The 22846-nt window shown below is 38.3% G+C and overlaps 1 protein-coding gene across 4 annotated transcripts in view; it reads left to right on the top strand.

Annotated features, from left to right (window-relative positions):
- PAPSS1 (3'-phosphoadenosine 5'-phosphosulfate synthase 1) overlaps window positions 1–22029 on the top strand; it is a 358089-nt gene extending 336060 nt beyond the window's left edge. For 3 of the 4 annotated variants that reach the window (XM_053562526.1, XM_053562455.1, XM_053562292.1), the window contains one exon: window positions 21319–22029. In XM_053562526.1, the coding sequence (XP_053418501.1) occupies window positions 21319–21457 (139 nt within the window). In that variant the 3' untranslated portion in view covers window positions 21458–22029. Of the gene's footprint in view, window positions 1–10978; window positions 12436–21318 lie in introns of those variants that run through there. The other variant, XM_053562372.1, reaches the window with a different exon arrangement.
- The last annotated feature ends 817 nt before the right edge of the window (window positions 22030–22846 follow it).

The following is a 22846-nucleotide window of genomic DNA, read 5'->3' as shown; positions in this document are numbered from 1 at the left end:
TCCCCACTCCTGTAGGCTACTTCAGGCCCTTCCTTGGCCCTACTCCGAGTCAGCAGTAGAACCTCCCTCAGGTTGAATCACTCTCACACTTCAGATCTCTTTGACGTCCCTTCTGCTACCAGCTGGGAAAATTCTTTGCTTTAAAGGGTTCCAGTAATTGGCTTAGGTACATCCAGATAGTTTTCCTATTTTAAGGTCAACTGATTTCTAAATTGTCACAAGAATGGAAAAGCAACTAACCAGTATACTCAATACTAATATGAAGCTGGTACATGCCCACACAAGAGAAAAAGTCAACTTAATTCAAGTTGGGGAGAGAGGGTAGGAGAGAGAGAGATTGGTTCCCACCTAATGGGCACAAATAAGAGTCTGTGGCACACCTCCGCTGGCTGGGACACAACTACAATAGGGACCTCACCTAACAAATGCAAACATTATAACCTAATTTTTTGTACCCTCCTATTAATCTGAAATTAAAAAAAAAAAAAACATATAAGTAAATGTAAAGGCATCTGCAAAATCCCTTTTGCTGTGCAGCAACATTCCGTGGTAGTAACACCAGGAAGCAGAGATCGGTGGGGCCCTATTAGAACTCTACCTCAACACACTAACGGATATTTCTGTTTATATTTCTTAATATTACTTAAAATGTCCAGAACCAAGTTTACCTTTACCCGTTAATAGATAGATCAAATATCTCCAAACCCTAAATTTCTTTTGTTACTTTTCCTTCCCATTATATGGAATTTTAAAGTCCTTTATCCTTTTATCTCACTGGGTACAGCAAAGTCTTGTCATATTGACCATTGAAATATTTCTCACGAATTCTTCCTTTTCCTTTCTTGCTATGTAGTTTTTACAACATACAAGTATTTCTGTTAGGGTATTGTCTTTTCTGTTAATTCATAAAAAAGTTTGAGTTTTTTAAAATTAATTTTGGGCTCGTAGCTCAGTGAGTAAGGGTGCCAACCACATACACTGATGGTGGCGGGTTCGAGCCCGGCCTGGGCCTGCTGAACAACAATGACAACTGCAACCAAAAATAGCTGGGCATTGTGGCTGGCGTCTGTAGTCCAGCTATTTCGGAGGCCAAATTAATTTTGATGTTTTCTCTGAAAACATAAAAATGTGACTGCATAAATTTATCAGTGAGTCTCACCTGGTATTTGTAGATCTTGCACTTATTTTATTGTGAGGGGTTACTTCATGGCTGTTAATAGGTAAGACCTAATTTAAAGTCATTGTATTATCCTCTTTGATTTAGTGTATATTTGAATCATAATTAGGGATGGTATTACTGTGTATATTTTTGAAAATCAAACTCTGTCCTTTATCCTGGGCTATAGATGTGTTCTATCTTTAATGACAAAGTGAGTAAATATAAGTAGATTTCATAGAAGTACTGAGTACATTGGATACTTTTTCCTCCATTCTTGAGATACTTTACTCAGGAGAATATGGAGTGGGAAGGGAGAGGAGGGAGGAGGTTTTATAGAGGGAGGGTAAAAGGCAGGACCATACCTATGGAGCATATTGCAAGGGTACAAGTCAAATCTGTCAAGTATAGAACATAAATGTCTTAACACAGTAATCAAGTAAATGGGTGAAAGCTATGTTGATTGGTTTGATGTAAGCACGTCAGATTGTATAAAAAAATCACCACATTGTACCCCACATGTGCATAAATGTATTCATGATCTATGTGTATTTGACTTAATAAAAAAAAAAGAAAATCAAACTCTGTATTATATTTTATATATACCAGATCTTACATTGAAGTCAATATACTGTATTAATTTTGCTTTGCATTATTCATTTATTAACTACTTATAGAGTCTTTACTATGTATGTGCTGTCACTAAGTATGGTCACTAAGAAAGAAATGGGCAGATATTTTCCTTGTCCTCAGGGGACAAAAGAAAACAGATACAATTAAGTATGGTAAGTACTTAGCACAAAACTATGGGATACTCTGTTATCACATATCTGACGAGTCTGGAATATTGAGATGTGTTCCTAGAGCAGGTGACATTTGGGCTGAGCCCCAAGAGATGGGTAGGTATTTCTTTTGTGAAGAAGGGAATAGTAGAATTTTGGACAAAGGATTAGCACGTGCTGAGATCCTAGGGTGAGAAAGATCACAGGAAATTTGGAAAGAAGGCCAGGGCAGGGTAGAACGGGGAGTCAAAGGAGGATGATGAGATAATCCGGGGCCAGATAAGGTGATTCTTTGAAAGGCAGGAACTGAAATAGGACATTTTAAAAGATGGTGTGGTTACAGTGTGGATTAGATATAAGGGAGCTCAGGTTTCTGGTAATGATGTAGGTTAGGTTTACAGATTGACTTTCCCAATAAATTAACTAAAAATGCTGGATAAAATAAAACATTTTCCTAACAGTGTTGTGGAGCTGACAAGTTGATAACTAAAAGGCCAAAAACGTTAAGTGAATGCTGGGACTTCAGGGAAGCTGAGCTCTCAAGCTGCTTTGCCATGATGGACCTTACAAACCTGAGTGTTGATATTCATGGCTTCACAGTGAGGTGGGAATAGAAGACGCAACTGGTTCTGGTCAAGGTGGAGAGGCCCCTTCAGCTGGGCCTCTCCCCCTCTACCTTAGGTGTAAAGGAGAACCTGCTGCAAACTGAGTTCATTCTTTTACTCCAAGAGACTCAACAGACCATTGAGCTTTAGGCTCAAAAGCTCCAAGCTCTGCTTGGGTGGGCCAGACTCATGTTACCTGGGTGATACTTAATCAAAAAAACTCTCAAGCCATGAAATTGGTTTTAGATTTCTGATTAGGTAGGTATGCCTGTAAGCATTCAGCAGAAGCAAATATAAAGTCTCCCTCAAGCATTACACCTTCATCCTTGGCCTTAACTTATTCCTATAAATACTAATAATTAATTAATATACCTATAAAATCCCTTCAAAGACTTCACATACTAGAATTACCAGACCTGAATTACAAAATAACTGTACTTTTGTGTTTATAAAACCAAAGGCAAGTTTGAAACCATCTGCATGGAATATAAAACTATAAAAATGACCTACTAGTTTAGAAAAGCAAAAGGAGGGGAGGCTGCTGTGACAGCACGGATCAGTATAGGCAAGCGTTAATGGTAGCTTAATGGTTTTAATGGAGTTAATGGAGGGAATGTGTTGACTCATAGTATCCATAGGAGGCATAATCACTGGGACTGGTAGCACCATTGGTATACTAAATGAAGGCTACGGTTTTGTTGTTACTAATTACATAAATCAAGCCTGCGTTTCAAAACAATCAATAATAGCCACAATTTTAAAATCAGTTTATTTTAATATTCTCTGGAATTCCAGACATGGTAGGCAGAGGCCTTTAATGGGAAGAATTGTAGGTGAAAAAGTGTGATGAAATTAAGATAGGGCTTGTGTTTCTCAACAAAATTGTTCTTGTTATACAAGGTGAATTTAAAGTTTTCTGTAACAAGTGACAGTGATCTGATGGCTGGATTCTGCTTCTGCTCCTGCATGTCATAAAACAGTTGATAAACAAGAGCTTATGTAGTTTGCACTCTTATGAGTATTTACCAGGAGAAGATCATTTCCTCCCTGGTTTTTATGGTGAACTTCCTTTAACAGTATTGAAATAGTTGACATGGAAATGGATATTATTAGTTGTCATCCCAAGAGGGATCCTGGATCCCTTTTGAAAAAATTCTAGAGAGATTCTATATTTTCTGGAAATAAAATAGAAGTGATTTTTTTCTTTCCTATATTTAATGTTAGGAATGACAGATAAGACACTATTATAGAGATACTATTCATGGCATTTTCACTGTAAAATCCAGTAACATCCGTATGCTGCTTATCATCAGTCGTAACAGCTGAAAGAGAGGGAAGGGGAATTTGAATTGAACAGTAACCAATAAGGTAGAACAGCGTGATGCTTTGGCCCCAATTTAGAACTCTCATGAGCTGGAATAGACTACATGGAAGACTTTTTTTTTTTTTTCTTGTTTGTTTTTAATGCCAGGAATCCAAAGTAGCCTTGAACCAAAGCAAGTCAAAAGTCATGTACTTTTCTCTGTGTTTCAAAGTCCTGACCAGATTTGATTACTCTTGTGGAATATTGGTACCACAGAAAAAGTAGAAAGAGCATGTGAGACAGTTCTTCAAAGACTGGTTTCCTTAGTACTTATGTAGAGTAGTCTGTGTCTCCCCATAGAGTGGTACAGGTGCTCTTTAATACTACAGCCTGGTGAAGGGAAGTAGACCTCAGTTATGTGTGCTGAAATAAAACCCTCTTTTCCTAGAAAGTTCTGTTTTTGTGGGTGAATGGAATAACCTGATTTTGATGCATTTTGGGGTGAAGAGTGAATGGGTTGAATTACCCTTAAGAAGTCAACCCATTAAAAATATGTTTGAGAAAGATTATGAAAGCATATAAAAGGAGAAAAAACGGCAGGTCTACATTTACATCCCTGAGTGTTCTCCAAGCTTCCTTCCAAAAGGAACATACTAGCTTGGATTCCTACCAGCAGTGCAGAAGTGTTCCCTTTTCTCCACATCCATGCCAAGATCTATAGTTTTGGGATTTTGTGATGTGGGCTACTCTTACTGGAGTTAGATGGTATCTCAGAGTGGTTTTAGTTTGCATTTCTCTGATGATTAAAGATGATGAGCATTTTTTCATGTGTCTGTAGGCCATGCGCCTGTCTTCTTCAGAGAAGCTTCTGTTCATGTCTCTTGCCCACAATGAAATGGGATCACTTGCTTTCTTCTTAGTAATAAGTTTGGATTCTGGTTATTAGACCTTTGTCAGAAATATAACTTGCAAAAATCCTCTCCCATTCTGAGGGCTGTCTATTTGCTTTACTTAGTGTGTTCTTCTAGGTGTATATCCAAAGGACCAAAAATCATTTGGCAATAAAGATATTTGCACCAGATTGTTCATTGCAGCTCAATTCATAATTGCCAAGTCATGGAAGAAGCCCAAGTGCCCATCGACCCATGAATGGATTAATAAATTGTGGTATATGTATACCATGGAATACTATGCAGCATTAAAAAATGGAGACTTTACCTCTTTTATGTTTACTATGGATGGAGCTGGAAAATACTCTTCTTAGTAAAGTATCTCAGGAATGGGAAAAAAATCCAATGTACTCTGTACTACTGTGAAACTAATTTATAATCACTCAGTCTTGCATATGAAAAATGAAACACAACTATAGCCCAGGATGAAGGACGTAAGGGGAGGGAGTGGGGAAGGGAGGTGGGTGGGTTGATAGAGGGAGGGTTAGTAGGGGGACTACACCTAGGGAGCATATTGCAAGTACAAGTTGGATCTATCAGGTGTAGAACACAAATGTTTTAACACTGTAATTGGGTAAATGAGGTGAAGGCTATCTTGATTAGTAGGATATAAGCACTCCAATTTGTACAAATAATCAACACTTTGAATCCCATAATGGCATAAATGTATTCATGATATATGTACAAATGACTTAAAAAAAAAAAAAGAAAGCAAAGCATAAGCCATCAAAAAAAAAAAAAAGAAAGAAAGAAAGAAAAAACGACACCTATGCTGTCACCAGTGTTTTTATTTTGCTTTGTTGTTCTTCTAGGCATTCATTTAACACAGCTGAACATGGCTGAGTTTCTAATAGAATTTTGTTTCCTGCTTTTCAGTCTATTTACTTTTCATGAACATCTTTCCATGCTTGTTTTAATGTCTCCTTGTCAGTGTCTGGTGCTGGGCTCTGCCACGCCATGGTTGTGGTTGAAGAAGCTTGTGTAGACTCCTCCTTCTAGAGAAGAGGTGTCCTCACAGCACACTCATATCCTTAGGCATCCCCGAGACCAGGTAGTATCCATCTGCTTGTTTGATCTCTTCCCAATCCTTTCTCCTGAAAACGTAGAGAATAATTTTTCTGTATCTGTGCCTTCCAGTGCAGCACTATTGAGATCTACCGGAAAGGCCTCTCAAACTCTAGAGCTCCACTGTGTCTAGTCATTGACCCTTCTCACTATAAGGAGGTCTAGGAGGAAATAGCTACCAGTTATGTCTTAGATCTTGATGTTTTCTTTAATTGCTTTTCTTTTTTCTTGAGACTTTGGGATCTTCTCAGAGATCTTAGGTTTCCTGCTCTTTTGGAGAGAGGGTGGGATTTACTTTTTATAAAAATATGAAACCCAAATTTCTTTCTTACAAGCATACCAGTCAGCAGGGTTTCTCAACATTAGGACTGTTGGCATTTTCAGCCAGACAATTCTTTGTTCTGAGAGGCTGTCTTGTGGGTTGTAGGATGTTTGCTCTGGCAACGGGAAAGAAGGTGACAGGAATGATCTGTGTTGAGGATTACTGGTTTATGTTATAATACTGACATTATTGGGGAGTTTATTTCATATTGATTACTTCATTATTATTGACAAGTCAAAAATAGATTCCTTTTTTTGCTTTTATATTTGGAACTAAGGTAAGCATTTTGAGGGTACTAGAAGTGCTGGTTTCTAAATAAACAAGGATAGTCACAGGCATCTCAACAGTGGAAAGCAAATAATGAACCAAGAAATTCTGTTGACAAATATAAAGGAAATTATTTAATACAATTAGATCAATGTCCCTGTTATCTAGAATTCAGTACATGGGTTCACTTAATTAAAAGCTAACATTTTTCAAAATCCTTTGAAACTCTATTATTTCTGTCTGGGTAGCCTCCTGTCTTTAAAGGCATCACTCAGGGAGCAGCACCCAAGGGCATTACTGGGCTGCTCAATGCCGGCTGTGTTAGTCTTATGAGAGGGAAGGGTTAATACAACCAAAGTTTATCTGTATGTCTCAGACCAGATAATTTTATTTAGATGTTCGGGCATCTGAGAACTTTTGTGATTAGCTTTCTGAAAATTGGTGTCCATTTTTTTTTTTTTTTTTTTTTTTGAGACAGAGTCTCACTATGTCACCTTAGGTAGTGTCGTGGTGTCACAGCTCACAGCACCCTCAAACTCTTAGTGAGTCTCTTCCCTCAGCCTCCCAAGTAGCTGGGACTACAGGTGCCTGCTACAATGCCTGGCTACTTTTTTGTTGTAGTTGTCATTGTTGTTTAGCAGGCCCAGGTTGGAACCTGCCAGCCCTGGTGTATGTGGCTGGCGCACCAACCACTAAGCTACAGGCATCGAGCCTTGGTGTCCATTCTTGAGTAATCAGAGACTTTTTTTAGAAGTAAATGAGAAATGATATACCCTCTTACTGTCGAAAGCACATAAGTCCCAAAATTTGCACATCAGAATATGTATAGATGCCTTTGAAACATGTCCATTGATATGAGCTAAAAACTCCTCTTTGACACTGCAGTAGATTATAGATTTCATAGCCCCTTATGATAAAGGAAGAATTGATTCTGCAGTACACTTTAGGCCTGACAGTGGGGTGTCCAATCTTTTTTTTTTTTTTTTTTTTTTGCCACTGCATAGTAGAAGAGTTGTCTTAGGCCCCACATTAAATGAACAAACACAATGAAAGCTGATGAGCAAAAACTGTCTGTACATAATTTTCAGGGCATCCAACACCATAGATAAGTAAAAGAGGCCTCAGCAAAAGTCCACATTCAGCCTGTGGTCCACAGGTTGGACACCCCTGCTGGGCAAACCTGAAAATTCGTTACTTCACTGAATATGAGTTGTTAGGAGTTGACAGGATAGGAGTTGTTCATTAGGCTTCTTATTTATAAGCCTGGGGTGTTGGGAGGAAAACATGATGAATTTTAAGGACTTTCGTTAATTAGAGTCCAGATAATTAAACTGTTCATGTATATCAATTGGTCTTTGGTTTGAAAATAAAAATGTTTAAATTTATAATGTATGGCATCATACATTACAGATTTAAACAGTGCTTTCTAGTCCCTCCAAAGAAGCCATAAACAACGTTTGTCTTGTTTTATAGAGAGACTTTTTAACCCCACACCTGAGAATTCTTAGTGTTTTGATGCATACTGTATTACACATATCTGACCTGCTTTCAAGTGAGATAAAAAGTTAATGAGACCCAAAGTAGTCAGTCAGATTCCCTTATGAGTTACCACTATTATCTGTCAAAGAAGGAATTCCTTTTTGCTTCTCTGAATTGCTCATTGTCCAGTTAGCTGTTTTTAAATACCTGGTTTAATTGAGTATGAACCTTCAAAAGATATACTTGAGGGCCATCGACTGACCTTGGCTCTTATCCATGTGAACAATTTGTGTTGGTGGCTCTGATAGCCACATATGTGGAGTGAGGGACACAGATGGTTGTAAAAATTTAAAATCTTCAACAAGTGGCCAAGAGTCATTGCACTCTGGAGTTAGTCAAGATGCTGGCCACATGTGGTTAGTGTGTGATTAAGGATTTCACATTGTCTGCTAGTGCTGGGGTATTTTCCCTCCTCCCTGCTGTTCTAACCTCTTCCTTTTTTTTTTTTTTTTTAAGAGCTAGCATTCTGTCTGCTGTAGATTGTAAGAACCTATAATCAACTAGTTTTAGAAAGGAAAAAAAGCAAAAATAATTACATTTCTTTTCCCAGGTACTATAGGAGATTGGTTAACCAGTGTAATGAAATGGCCCTAATTAGAATAGCTTTGTAGTGAAAACCTAAGGTCCTTTATTTAATAGCTTTTTCTGCTTCTGAAAGATTCCTGATTACTCAGAGGCAAAGTTCAGAACTAATTTTAGATCGTTCAAGAAATTTCTCATCTTTTGTTTGATTTAGTTATTTCTACAAAATGATGTCCATTTTAAAGATGTACTTATGACATATATTTCATTATAGATACTGACTCTTGTGTCAACTCCATGAACCCAGATTCAGAGAAAAAGTAAAATCCTTATGTGGCAGAGATAGAAATACAAGGATTCGGCAGAGGGAAATGTGTTTTCCGTAGCCAGGGTGGCGTGGAACCACCACCATGTGGAAGCGGCAACTCCCATTTCATGGGATGAAGAAATGCTTGTGGCATGCGGGGCAGATGGAGTGTGAAATAGCTGCAGGGAAAGAGGTGCCCAGGGACCTTGGTTTAAAAATGCAATTTCAGAGGAATGCAAGCAAACTTTGATTTCCGACAGTTTGGCACTCTGAAGAAAGAAAGGACTTTAATAGATCTGGCTCTTTTCCTTTAATCAAAAAGTTAAGGCAGAGTCATTCAGCAAGCTGCTCCCACTTCTTTCTCATTGCTGTGGTGAGCAGCACTTTGTGCCTGCTTTTTTTGAAACGTAAGTTAAATATAAATGGTGAGGAAGCTTTTGGGTCATACTTTTTCTCAGTGAAGCTTACTGAGGGAGCTGATAGCTGGACCTCCTAAGGAACTGAAATGTTCAGTCAATATTTTGTCAAGTGATTCTCAGCTAAACTAAATTTCAAATTCATGTCAGGTGGACCAAGTGTTCTTAGATACAATTGGAAAGATACCTGGACCCCTCCATAGCCTCTCGGCTCCCTTTAACTTCTCTGGCCTCTGTTTGTTAAGCCTTCTGCTGAGACGTAACCTCTCTGGCCTGTCGACTGTGTTGATGGATTCTAATATTATAAATGTAGGTTCTTACTGGCCTCAGAAGGCAGCTGACATCTTTATTGAGAAAGCAGAGACCATCTGCATTAACCACAGCATCATTTTCTAACTCTAACTCACCGTTCTTCCCTTCACCTTCTCTTTGTTCTTTTCTTTGCTCGTAATTTTGCTCATCACATCGTCTCCTGTGGCCCATTTCAGACTTCCTTCTCCACCGTATGTTTCTCTTTTGTTTCCGGTCTCCTGGCTTTCCTCTTCCTCTCCTTTATCATTTTCCCATTTATTTTCTTCCACCTATACACTTGATATGCCCTCCCCCTTTCCTTAACAAATCAGTGTGTTTACTCTGTGTCTGCCATTTCACCACCCCATCTCTTTCCTTTATTATCTGTTAAAACTCTTCTGTTGCTGGGCACGGTGGCTCACACCTGTAATCCTAGTGCTCAAGAGGCTGAGGCAGATGGATTGCCTGAGCTCAGGAGTTCAAGAACAGTCTGAGCAAGAATGAGAACCTGTCTCTAAAACTAGCCAGGTGTTGTAGCGGGCACCTTTAGTCCCATCTCCTCGGGAGGCTGAAGCAAGAGAATCGCTTGAGCCCAGGATTTTGAGGTTGCTGTGAGCTATGATGCCATGACACTTTACCCAGGGCGGCAGAGTGAGACTATCTCAAAAATAAACAAAACCCTTTTTCTGTTAAAGAAGATTAAATTCTGATTTGTAAATTCTCTATTTTCTTCTTGTTATCTTCTTTAGGCCTCCTGCGGCTTTAACTTTTGTTAAATGTCTCTTCTTCCATGACTCCATATAATCATCTTGGTTCTCTTTCTAGCCTTTAACAAATGCTTTCCCTTTTGGTCTTTTTTCTTTGGGGACCTTATCCATTTTTTTCCAACTCAGTTTTCACTTTAGTGTTGATAAATTTACCAATTTCTTCTACTGCCAGCCTTGTCTGAATGTTCATAGCTTTTCTTATTCTTCTAGGCTCAGCTTCACATGCAATCAGTTTCTTTTTCTCCCCTTAGATTGGAGTCATGTATGTAAGAGAAAGATGATAGCCTGCTTCATGTATCAACTGTGGTAAGGAGTCTTACCTGCACAGGCTGATGATATATTATGATTTCACTTTTGTTACACATTGAGCAGATGATAGAAGTGGGAGATAGCCTCTAGATTTAAGCCGTTTGAATCAAACCATCTTATTTTGAAGCAGTGTCTGTTGACCTTTCCTTTTCATCGATTATCTTTGGTAGTTTTCTCTCTATATTTTTTTGAGACGGGGTCTTGCTCTGTTGCCTAGACTAAAGCGCATCATCATAGTTCACTGCAACCTCCAACTCTAGTGCAAAAAGGGTTCTCCTGCTTTTGCCTCCCAAGTAGCAGGGACTGTAAGGAAATACCACCATGCCCAGCTAATTTTTTTTTTTTTGTTTGTTTGTTTGTTTTATTTTGTTTTGTAGAGATGGTGTATTGCTCAGGCTGGTCTTGAATTCCTGGCCTCAAGTGACTCTCCTACCTTGGCCTCCTGAATTGCTGGGATTACAAGCATGAGCCACCACTACCAGACTCATACAGACATTTAAATGATGTTTTTCCTAAGAAGATGAGAGCTGTTAAAATATTGAGTTGAATGTATATGTTTATATTCCTGTCTTCCTGGTAATTCAGGGAATAGGAAGGGCCTACAGGGTGACTAGGGTAAGGTGTTAGATGCCTGAATTAAAGGATATCTGCTCTGTAGATAGAGATGGTATTATAAAGTATTGACATTGATTTTTTCCTGTGACTCATTTAAATGAGTTACACTATTTTATATTCACATGATATATTTATAGCATTTCATAATAAAAGTCTTACACATGTTTCAAAGGGGAGTAGAGGGTTCACTAAAATCCTGGTATATCACTGGGAAGCTGGAAAGGCCAGAATTGGGGTCCACACTGATCTAAGAGGCGGAACTAGATGCTAGACCAAGTATCAGGTTGATCTTACGAACTGACGGTAGTGGTCAAGCATAGGTGGAGGCCAGGTGAACGATGTTGGTAATAAAACTAAGCCTAAGGCTTACAAGCCCTGTGAGCAGTCAGGTCACTGACACAGACAACAAAAGTCAGAGAAGCAGAAGGACAGACCAGAAACCCTGCTTGATCAGTAAGGAAATCATGATAATTCTTTTCTTGGTGACAACTCAGGAGATGTTAGTGTAAATGAACCAGCTAGAAAGATGGTGTGAAGGTTCCTAGAAGTGGGTGAGGTGGGAGAGAGAAGACAGATCTGAAAAGGATTATTGAGGAGATGGTTATAAAGGGCATGTCATAACTTCTAGCATGAATAATCCAGGTTTAAATAAAAAGCAATGTAGAATTAGCCCAGTTAATCACAGTGTTTGAAAAGGGTAAATTCTTCCTTTTGCCAGAATATGGAGAGTAGTGACTCATTTAGGGTGATGAATGGTTCTATCATGAATCAGTAAATTTTCCTGTGCATATACCTTTTATTCTTTTATATTTCCTCAAACATTTACTGAGCTCTTAGGTAATAAAGTACCTGATCACTGGTCAATAAATATTTATTGAATATGTTCTGTGTTGTGTACTATTCAGAATGCTCTTTGCTGCTACAGTCTGTCCTTTCAGTGTGAGTTAATAGTCGAACTGCTGTGAGACCAGAATGGGAGGCATAATGCTATGGGGGTACCCTGTTACCTGTTCTCATCAGGGTCAGTGTTCCACTTAATTGAGGTTACATGTTAATTAAAGATTACATTATTTAAAATTATTTGGAATCACTTTTGGTAGAGATTTTTTTAAAGAAAGTTATTCATACAAATTATTGAAAATAATTTGATAATTCTATTTGATTTTGGTAATGATGATAATTGATAAAAATCACTATCGTAAAAAACTGTGGAAAACATGATAAACAAAATAAAATGCATCTATAATACCTCTTCCTGGAAATAACCACTATTAACATTTGGGCCCAATTCTTTTTTATTTTTTTCTTGTATTGTTTGGGATTCATTGAGGGTATAAAGAATTAGGTTGCATTGACTGAGTTTGTTAGATAAAGTCCCTCTTATAATTGTGTCCCACCATGAAGAGGTGTGCCATACACCACGACCCCCATCCCTCTTCCTCTTCCCTTCTCCCCATCCCTCATTCCCCTACCCCTCACCTTCTATTAGCTCATCTATTGCCTTCATGTTAGAATAAAGTACACTGGAGTCTTGCTTCTTCATTCTTGTGATGCTTTTATAAGAAGAATGTGTTCCACCTTCATCCAGGATAATACAAAAGATATAAAGTCTCCATCATTTTTAATGGCTGAATAGTATTCCATGGTATACATATACCACAGCTTGTTAATCCATTCATGGGTTGGTGGGCATTTAGGCTGTTTCCACATTTTGGTGATTGTAAATTGAGCTGAGATAAACAGTCTAGTGCAAATGTCCTTATGATAAAAGGATTTTTTTTCTTCTGAGTAGATGCCTAGTAATGGGATTGCAGGATCAAATGGAGGTTTAATTGAGTTCTTTGAGTTCCATAAAGGTTATATTAGGTTTTAGTCCCACCAGCAGTGTACAAGTGTTCTCTTCTCTCCACGTCCACACCAGCATCTGCAGCTTTGAGACTTTGCGATGTGGGCCATTCTAACTGGGGTTAGGTGATATCTCAGGGTAGTTTTTGATTTGCATTTCTCTGATGATGAGGGGTGACGAGCATTTTTTAATTTGTTTGTTAGCTATTTGTCTGTTTTCTTCAGAGAAGGTTCTATTCATGTCTCTTTCCCAGTGATATATGGAATTGTTGGGTCTCCGTTGATTAATTTGAGTTCTCTATAGATCCCAGTTATCAAGCTTTTGACTGATTCATAAATATGCAAATATCTTTTCCTATTCTGAAGGTTGTTGATTTGCTTTGCTTGTTGTTTCCTTACTTATACAGAAGCATTTCAGTTTAATTAAGTCCCATTTATTTATTTTTGTTGTTGTTGCAAATGCCATGGATGTCTTCATAAAATACTTCCAGGCTGATATCTTCAAGTATTTCCTTTCAGGATTTTTATTGTTTCATGCCTTAGATTTAAATCTTTTATCCATCTTGAATCAATTTTTTTTTTTTTTTTGTAGAGACAGAGTCTCACCTTATGGCCCTCGGTAGAGTGCCGTGGCCTCACACAGCTCACAGCAACCTCCAACTCCTGGGCTTAAGCGATTCTCTTGCCTCAGCCTCCTGAGTAGCTGGGATACAGGCGCCCGCCACCACGCCCGGCTATTTTTTTGGTTGCAGTTTGGCCAGGGCTGGGTTTGAACCCGCCACCCTCGGTATATGGGGCCGGTGCCCTACCGACTGAGCCACAGGTGCCGCCCTTGAATCAATTTTTGTAAGTGGTGAGAGATGTCGGTCCAATTTCAGTCTTTGGTGTGTGGTTCTCCAGTTCTTCCAGTACCATTTATTGAATAGGGATGCTTTCCCCCAGTGTACGCTCTTGTTTGGTTTATCAAAGATCATGTAACTGTAAGATGTTAGTTTCATCTCATGGTTTTCTATTGGGTTCCAAACATCAGTGTCTCTATTTTTGTGTGAGTACCATGCTGTTTCGATCACTATGGCCCTGTAGCATAGCCAAAAGTCTGGTAGGGTGATATCCCCAGCTTTGTTTTTATTACTAAGAATTGCCTTGGCTATATGGGATTTCTTCTGGTTCCATACAAAACAAAGAATTATTTTTTCCAAATCTTGAAACTATGATGATGGTATTTTAATGGGGATTGCTTTGAATCTTTTGATTGCATTGGGAACTACAGACATTTTGATATTGTTGATTCTTCCCAGCCATGAGCATGATATATTCTTCTATTTGTTAGTATCTTTTGCTATTCTTTTCTTAGGTTTCATAAGTTTCTTTGTAGAGGTCCTTCACCTCTTTTGTTAGGTATTTTTCTAGGTATTTCATTTTTTTTGAAGCCACTGTGAAGGGAATTGTGTCCTTGATTACTTTTCATTTTGGCTGTTAATTGGCATTTACAAAGGCTATTGATTTGTAGACGTTGATTTTATATCCTGAGACTTTCCTGTATTTTTTTTTTTTTTTTGTAGTTTTTGGCCGGGGCTGGGTTTGAACCCTTCACCTCTGGTATATAGGGCTGGCGCCCTTCTCCTTTGAGCCACAGGTGCCACCCTACTGCTGTATTTTTTTTTTATTACTTCCAGGAGTTTTATGGTTGAGGCTCTGGGGTTCTCTAAGTATATGATTATATCATTGGCAAAGAGTGAAAGTTTGACCTCCTCTGCCCCCATCTGGATGCTCTTTATTGCCTTCTCTTGCCTGATTCTAGTGACTAGAACTTCCAGCACTATGGTGAATAATAGTGATGATAGAGACAACCTTGTCTAATTCCAGTTCTAAGTGAAAAAGCTTTCAGTTTTACTCCATTCAGTGTAATATTAGCTGTGGGTTTGTCGTAGATGGCTTTGATCAGTTTAATAAATGTGTCACCTATGCCTATATTCTTCCGTGTTCTAATTAGAAAAGGATGCTGAATTTTATCTAAGCCTAGAACATCTGTTGAGAGGATCACATGGTCTTTGTTTTTATTTCTGTTGGTATGGTGAATTAACATTTATGGACTTGCATATTTTAAATCAGCCTTGTACCTCTGGGGTGAAACCTACTTGATCATGATGAATGATTGTTTTAATGTGTAGCCATAATCTATTGGCTAGGATTTTATTGAGAATTTTTGCATCTATATTAATTAGTGAAATTTGACTGAAGTTCTCTTTTTTACTTTATTTATTTATTTATTTATTTATTTTTTTTGTTTAGCAGGCCCAGGCCAGGCTTGAACCCTTTGTCTCTGGTGCACAGGCTGGCACTCTAACCATTGTGCTACAGGTGCCCTGAAATTCTCCTTTTTAGTTAGGTCTTTTTCCAGTTTTGGTATCAGGGTGATGTTTGCTTGGTAGAACATGTTGAGGAAGATTCCTTCCTTCTCAATTTTTTGGAATAATTTCTTTAGTATGTGTATAAGTTCTTCTTTGAAGGTTTGATAGAATTCTGGTGTGAAGCCATCTCGACTAGGACTTTTTTTGTTGGAAGTTTTTTTCTTGTTTCTTCAATCTCAGTTAAGAGATCTATTTCTTCTTGGTTAAGTGTAGGAAGGGGGTGTGATTCTAGGTATTGATCCATTTCCTCCACATTGTAAAATTTCTGGGCATAGTTTCTTATAGTACTCAGAGATGATCTCTTGTATCTCTGGGGCATCTGTTGTTATTTTCCCTTTATTATATCTGATGGAGGTTATTAGAGATTTTACTTTTCCATTTCTAGTTAATTTGGCCAAAGGTTTATCAATTTTATTTATTATTTTGAAAAACCAACTTTTTGTTTTGTTAATTTTCTGAATGATTCTTTTGTTTTCAATTTCATTAATCTCCAATTTAATTTTGGTTATTTTTTCTTCTTCTGGGTTTAGGATTAAATTGTTCTTCTTTTTCTAATTCCCGAAGATGGTTCATGAGTTTGTTAATGTGCTGTCTTTCTGTTTTTTAAATGTAGGTATCTAATGTGATAAATTTCCCTCTTAAGACTGTATTTGCTATGTTCTATAGGTTTTGTTAACTTGCATCTTCATGGTTGTTATGTCTGAGGAATTTAACGATTTCCTCTTTTACCTCTTCTTTAACCCAACTATCATTCAGCATGAGGTTATTTAATTTCCAAGTCTTGTGTGAGGATGAATGTCTTTGTTGGAATTGAGTTCTACCTTCATTGCCTTATGGTCTGAGAAGATACAAGGTATAATGTCTATTCTTTAATTTTGCTGAGGTTTGTATTCTAGAATATGATCTGTTTTGGAGTACGTACCATGGGCTGATGAGAAAAATGTTTATTCTTTAGCTTTAGGATAGTGTGTTCTGTATATGTCTGTTAATCCCTTTTGTTCTAGGGTCACATTTAAGTCCTTTATATGTTTGTTTAGTTTATGTTTAGGGGATCTGTCTACTTTGGTCAGAGCCAGTCCCTGACTATTAAGGTGTTATGGAATATATTATTGCTCAGACCCATCAAGGTCTGTTTCATAAATCTAGGAGCATTTAAATTGGGAGCATAAATATTTAAAATTGAAGTGTCTTCATGTTGTGTTGTTCCTTTGACTAGTATATAGTGGCCATCTTTATCTTTCTTAACTTTAGTTGCTTTAAATCTGCTTGTATCTGAAAATAAGATTGCATTCCGTCTTTTCCTTTGATTTCTATTTGCTTGAAATACTGTTTTCCATCTCTTAACCCTGAGTCTTGATTTGTCCTTCAAGGCTAGGTGTATCTCCGGAAGACAGCATATGGATGGCTTGTGCTTTTTTTATCCAATCAGCCGTCCTGTGCCTCTTCAGTGGTGAATTGCATCCATTGATATTTATTGAGAGAATTGATAAGCATGGTGGTATTCTATTCATTTTCTTTTGTGAAAATCTATTGTATAGTTTTATCCTTTGTGCTACTGAGGAAGCTAAGTTTTGACTTTCAGCTTCTGGGTGTTTACTTTGCTGGTAGTCCATTGTAGTGGTCAGTGTTGAGAGTAGGTCTAAGTATTTCCTGTAGAGCTTGTATTATTGTGCTGAATTTCCTCAGTGTTTGTGTATCTGCTAAAGATTTGATTTCTCCATCAATTTTGAAGCTTAGTTTATAAAAAATTGTTTAGTTTAAGAATGTTGAATGTGGATGACCATTGTCTTCTAGCTTGGAAAGCTTCATTTGAAAAGTTGGCTGTCATCCTAATGGCTCTGCCTTTGTAGGTCAGCTGGCATTTACTCCTGGCTGTTTGCAGAATTTTTCTTTCATGCTGACTTTGGATAGGTTTATTCTAGTATGTCTTGGAGAGGCTCTGTTTGAGTTGAGATGACCTGTGGTTTGATATCTATCTGAAAGCAGTGTGTCAGGATCTTTAGTAAAACTTGGGAAGTTTTCATGTATGTTAGTCTCCAGTAGGGTTTCCATTCCTTTGGGACAATCTTCTTTCTTTTCAGGAATCCCTATTATTCATATGTTTGAACGCTTCCTGATGTCTTGTAGTTCTCTAAGTGCCTATTCTGCTTTCTCTGTCTTCTTTCCCCACCTCTTTGACTCCCTGGGTTAACTCAAAAACTTTATTCTCTAGCTCTGTGGTTCTTTCTTCTCCATGGTCTGACCTATTTTTGATACTTTGTCCTGCATCTTTCCATGCCCTGATTGTCGTCTTCATTTCCGTAAGCTCCACCATATCCTTTCTATATTCTGCATATCTCTCTGACTTTTGGTTCTATCTTTCCATTTTCTCATCCATTCCTTTTATTGTCTTTATTATCCAAATTTTAAATTCCTTTTTGGTCAAGTCCATTAATTCTTTATAGGTGGAGTGTTCTGCAGCAGCTGCCTCATGGTCCCTTGGGTAAGTTGCTCTGTTTTGTTGTTGCCCGGATTTTTCTGTTAGTTCCTCCTCATGTGTTCTTATTGTTTACCTCCTTGTCCTCTTTTTTCCTTCTCACTGCCTCCTTTGTTTCAAACAGAAGTCCTTGCTCTTGGTGACAGTATATTGCAATATGTCACCAGGGCACCAGGTGGTGCTGTGGTTTATTTTAGGATGTGGAGAACACAGCCAGCAACTTCTGTGGTTCTTATTCCAAACTTAGCTGCCCTCAGTGATCGTCTGATTGTTTCCTCAAAATTCAAACCCTACCAGGTAGGTATCTTAAAACACATAAGAATTCTTCAGGGTCAGGTCTCACAGTGCCCCCTGACTCCATTTCCTGTGGGGGTCAGGATACCCTCAGCCTTTCTCAGAAGTGGAGTTCTAATCCTGGCAGGCAGAGTTATGATGGCCATTCTTTAGGCCCCTGCTAAGACCTTCTTGAACTTCCCACAATGGCAGTCCTCAAGCCATTGAGACCTCTGTATGGCTGCTTTGCCAACCACCAAAAGTATGGCAAATCCACTCCAACTAGCATTCAAATATTGTTGCTGTATACTGTTTGAGTCTGCCCATTCTTCCAAGCTTTCCACTCAACGCACAGCTTTCCTCAACAACCAAAATCTCCAGAAAGCCTACCTCCTCTCCTGGACCTCCGTGGGTGGCCAGCCAATCCAAGTGTGTCATAATCACTTGCCTAATTCATCAGATTTCCACTGCTCTGGATCATACACTGTTTCTAGCTCACCACCTCTTTGCTGTGCTCCCAGAGCTGTAAGGTCCCTACTCCTCCTATGTCTCAGTTCTCTCTTTTTCCCCAGTCATTCTATGGAGCTCAGCTGAACGACCCTTCTGGTCTTCCATCTTTCTCCATACCTTGACCATAATTATTTATGGTTATTTAGCCTTTTTCTCTGTCTTTTTCTTTCTCCCTTCCTTTCCCTTTCAAGCTCTGTATTTTATCAAAATTGCAACGATATTTGTCTGATTTTAGGCTGCTATAACAAAATATCATAGCCTGGATGGCTTAAGTGACAAACATTTATTTCTTATAGTTCCAAAGATTGAGAAGTCCAAGGTCAAGGTGCTACCAGATTCTGTGTCTGGTGAGGGCCCTCTTCTGGTTTATGTAAAGCCCCCTTGTTGCTATGACCTCTCATGGGAGAGAAAACAAGATATTGTGTCCCTTCCTCTGTTAATAGGGGAATTGATCCCTTCAAAGATTTATGATATCATTGCCCTCATGACCATAGTTAACTCTAATTATCTCTCAAAGGCACCACCACCAAATACCATTACTTTCGAAGTTAGGGCTTCAACTTATGAAGTTTGAGGGGGATGTATATATCAAGTTTTGTATCCTGATTATTTTACTTACTAATTACATCGTGAACATTTTTTTTTTTTGAGACAGTTTCACTATGTCGCTCTCCATAGAGTGCTGTGGCATCATAGCTCACAGCAACCTCAAACTCTTGGGCTCAAACAATTCTCTTGCCTCAGCCTCCCAAGTAAGTGGGACTACAGGCACCCACCACAACACCTGGCTATTTTTTTTTTAATAGTTGTCATTGTTTGGCAGGCCTGGACTGGGTTTGAACATGCCTGCTCCTGTGTATGTGGCTGGCGCCCCAGCTGCTGAGCTACAGATGCTGAGCCCATCATGAACATTTTATCCCATCCTTTCTTTAATGACTATTAATAGTACTCCATACTAACATGAAGCCAGTAGATGAACTAATACACACCCACACAATCAATTCAATTTAATTTGGAGGAAAGAGGGAGGGGGAAGGGGAAGAGGGAGGGGATTGGTGTGCCCTCACCTAATGGGCACAATGTAAGGGTATATGGTGGCACACCTTCTGGGTGCGGGACATAGCTATAGTAGGGTCTTTACCTAACAAATGTAAACATTGTAACCTTATTGTTTCTAACCTCATATTAATCTGCAATGAAATAATATGGGACTTTTTTAGGGTAGTTATAGTTTTTTTTTTTATCATAAAACAACTTTCAGATAGCCATCTCATGCATATACGCCTGCATCTCTGATTATTTCCTTCTAGATTTCTACAGGTAGGATTATTAGTTAAAATATACCTAGCTCTGGAAGCCAGGCCACTTGGCAGTTTATGATTTCACTGGATTCTCAGGTTAACTCCACCAATGATGAAGAGAGGAGGGAACATACAGCTGCTTAGTAGAAGTAGACAGTTCATGTGTCTGGTCACGTGAACTACCCAGAACTCTTGCTGAGTCTTGGTCAGCCGTCTAGGTGTCTGGTCACGTGAACTACCCAGAACTCTTACTGAGTCTTGCTCAGCCGTCTAGGTCAGTCCCTGTTGAGTAAGAGGACCAAATTACAGTAGACAGTAAATGCCATGGTTATAGGTGCTCTGCACTTAATGGTTTGAGGTGGAGGGCTTTTGTGTGTTGTTGTGTATTTGTGAAGATGTGAAAAACTATCACCACCACCTCTGTGGTGTCTTCTTAATGGAATGATACTAATTATTGCTATTTACTTGTCATTATTTAAAAACAAAAATCTGACTTTGCTGTTATAATGTTCCAGTATGCACTTAGCCTTTCAGATTTGAACTTCCTAGAAAGTTTTCAATTTGTGCTAGCTAAACTGGATTTAGCGTTTCTTTCTTTCTTTTTTTTTTGAGACAGAGTCTCAAGCTGTCACCTTGGGTAGAGTGCCATGGCGTTTCTTTAAAAAACATTTCTAGTTCTGGATTAGCGGTTGCCAGGGACTGGGAAAGAGGGGGCAGAAGGTATGTGTATGGCTATAAAAGGACAACCCTGCGGGGCCAGAGAGATCCTTGTGGTTTTGGAACCGGTCTGTAACTTGACTATAGTAAATACTGAACCTATATGTGTGATAAAGTTGTATAAATACGCAGAAATGAGAATGAGTTAATAAACTAAAGAAATCTGAGTAACATTGGTAGATTTTTTTCCACAGGGATATTCTAGCTGTGACATGCCTTAGTTTTGTAAGATGTTACTAGTGGGAGGAAACTGGGTAAAGGGTATATGGGAGGATCTTGCTATACTATTTCTTACAATTTCGTGTGAGTCTACAATGGTCTCAGTAAAGATTTCCACACAGATTTTTCTTGGTGCTAAAAATGAGTAATATTCAATATATTGTGGTTTTTTTTCCTGTTCAATGACAAATGTGAAATCAGATTGATATTCACAAATACTATGTTTTATCCAGGGTTGTTTTCATTAAGCTTATCTAATATATAGAGAAAGAACAAATGCTTTTTATAAATTTTACTATAACTAAATTTCTAAAATTGTGAAATAATTTTCTTTTTTTCATCTCTTTCAGCCATGAAGACTTTGAGTTTATTTCAGGCACACGAATGCGCAAACTTGCTCGAGAAGGTCAGAAACCTCCAGAAGGTTTCATGGCTCCCAAGGCTTGGACTGTGCTGACGGAATACTACAAGTCCTTGGAGAAGGCCTAAGCTGTCAACCTAGTCACTCTATCTTGGATGCTTCACTGAGTAACAAGAGGGGACCATATAGTCATTGTTGCATTTATTTGTGGTGGTGTCTGTCTGGATGTGCTTTCTAAAAACAGGACCATTTTCCTTAACTAGCATCTGCTTTGGTCTGCCTTATGAGTTCTGTTGGAACTAATGTAACACCTGCTGGTTTTAACGTGTCTTTTCTGCTTATTACAGTTATATTCCTACAATGCAATTTTAAGATTTTATCTTTTTATATTATATTTATGCTTCTGTTTCATAGTTTTTTCAAGCTGTTATATTAGTTATAATCAGTGTACACACATTGAATCTCACTTTTTCATTCTTTAAAAAAACAAACTAAACAATAAACTTGGCTAGGCCTTGTTTTGGGAATTTAACAAGACATCTGTAGCAATTGGATTTTTTTTTTTCTATATTGAAAGTAGAAACTGCTTTCTTTCTTCAGCTATTGATCTTTCAGCTGTTATAATCTAAAATATTCTTATGATCCGTGTAAGCTCTGAATGAACTTCTTTATTCAATAAAATTAATTTTTTTGCTTCTTATTTGATACTTTTAATATTGCTTCATTTACACATGCCCTTTCCTCCTTGTGGTCAAGTTTCTGACAAAGGAGAGAAAATACACACACCTTTTATTACACGTTACCCGGTGAAATTTTAGATAGCAGGAGTCTGTGTCCCATCGTTTTAATAGGGAATATAATAAGCATTCTTAGTTCATCCCAAACTCAACCGGTTTCTACAAATACCTCTCTAATATTCTCTAATATTCTTAAATACTTATGTAATAATCCACCGAGGATTTGGAAGATAGATGGGGTAGGTAATACTTCACCTTAGTGATTCAGGGCAAGGTTCTACCACCTTATGTTATTATGCCCACAAATTTTTTCAGAGGAAAAGAGCGCAAACATCACACACAAGCTTTTAAGTCACTTAGAAGTGACAAACATCACCTGCTAGTTCATTGGGCAGAACAGGTCACAGAGCCCCACTCACATGTAAGGAGTGTTAAGAAAAATTCCATGCATACAGGAAGGCCAGTGACTGGAAATATTGGTAACGATGAGTAATGAGCACACACCTCTACACTGAGTACATCTCTACACCGGAGATGGGGAGTGGCAGTAAGTTGCCCAAAGAGTTTGTTGACCCACAGCAGTGATTATAATGATATTAGAAGGGCAATAGTAGCTGTGTTTAGAAGACTGTGCAAATGAATGGTGGTGGAACAGAAGAAGCTATAAACTTCTTTAGGAGGTGGCATTACAGGGAAGAGGTGAGAGGAGGTAAGAAATGCTTCCCAGCAGAGGTGAATCCTGGGTTGAATTTTATGTGATGAACACTTGTTTGCTGGGTA

The sequence above is a fragment of the Nycticebus coucang genome, chromosome 1 (assembly GCF_027406575.1).
Source record: "Nycticebus coucang isolate mNycCou1 chromosome 1, mNycCou1.pri, whole genome shotgun sequence".
NCBI classification, from domain to species: domain Eukaryota; kingdom Metazoa; phylum Chordata; class Mammalia; order Primates; family Lorisidae; genus Nycticebus; species Nycticebus coucang.
The sequence above is the reverse complement of the archived record's forward strand: the minus strand, read 5'-3'. Positions and strand labels throughout refer to the sequence as shown.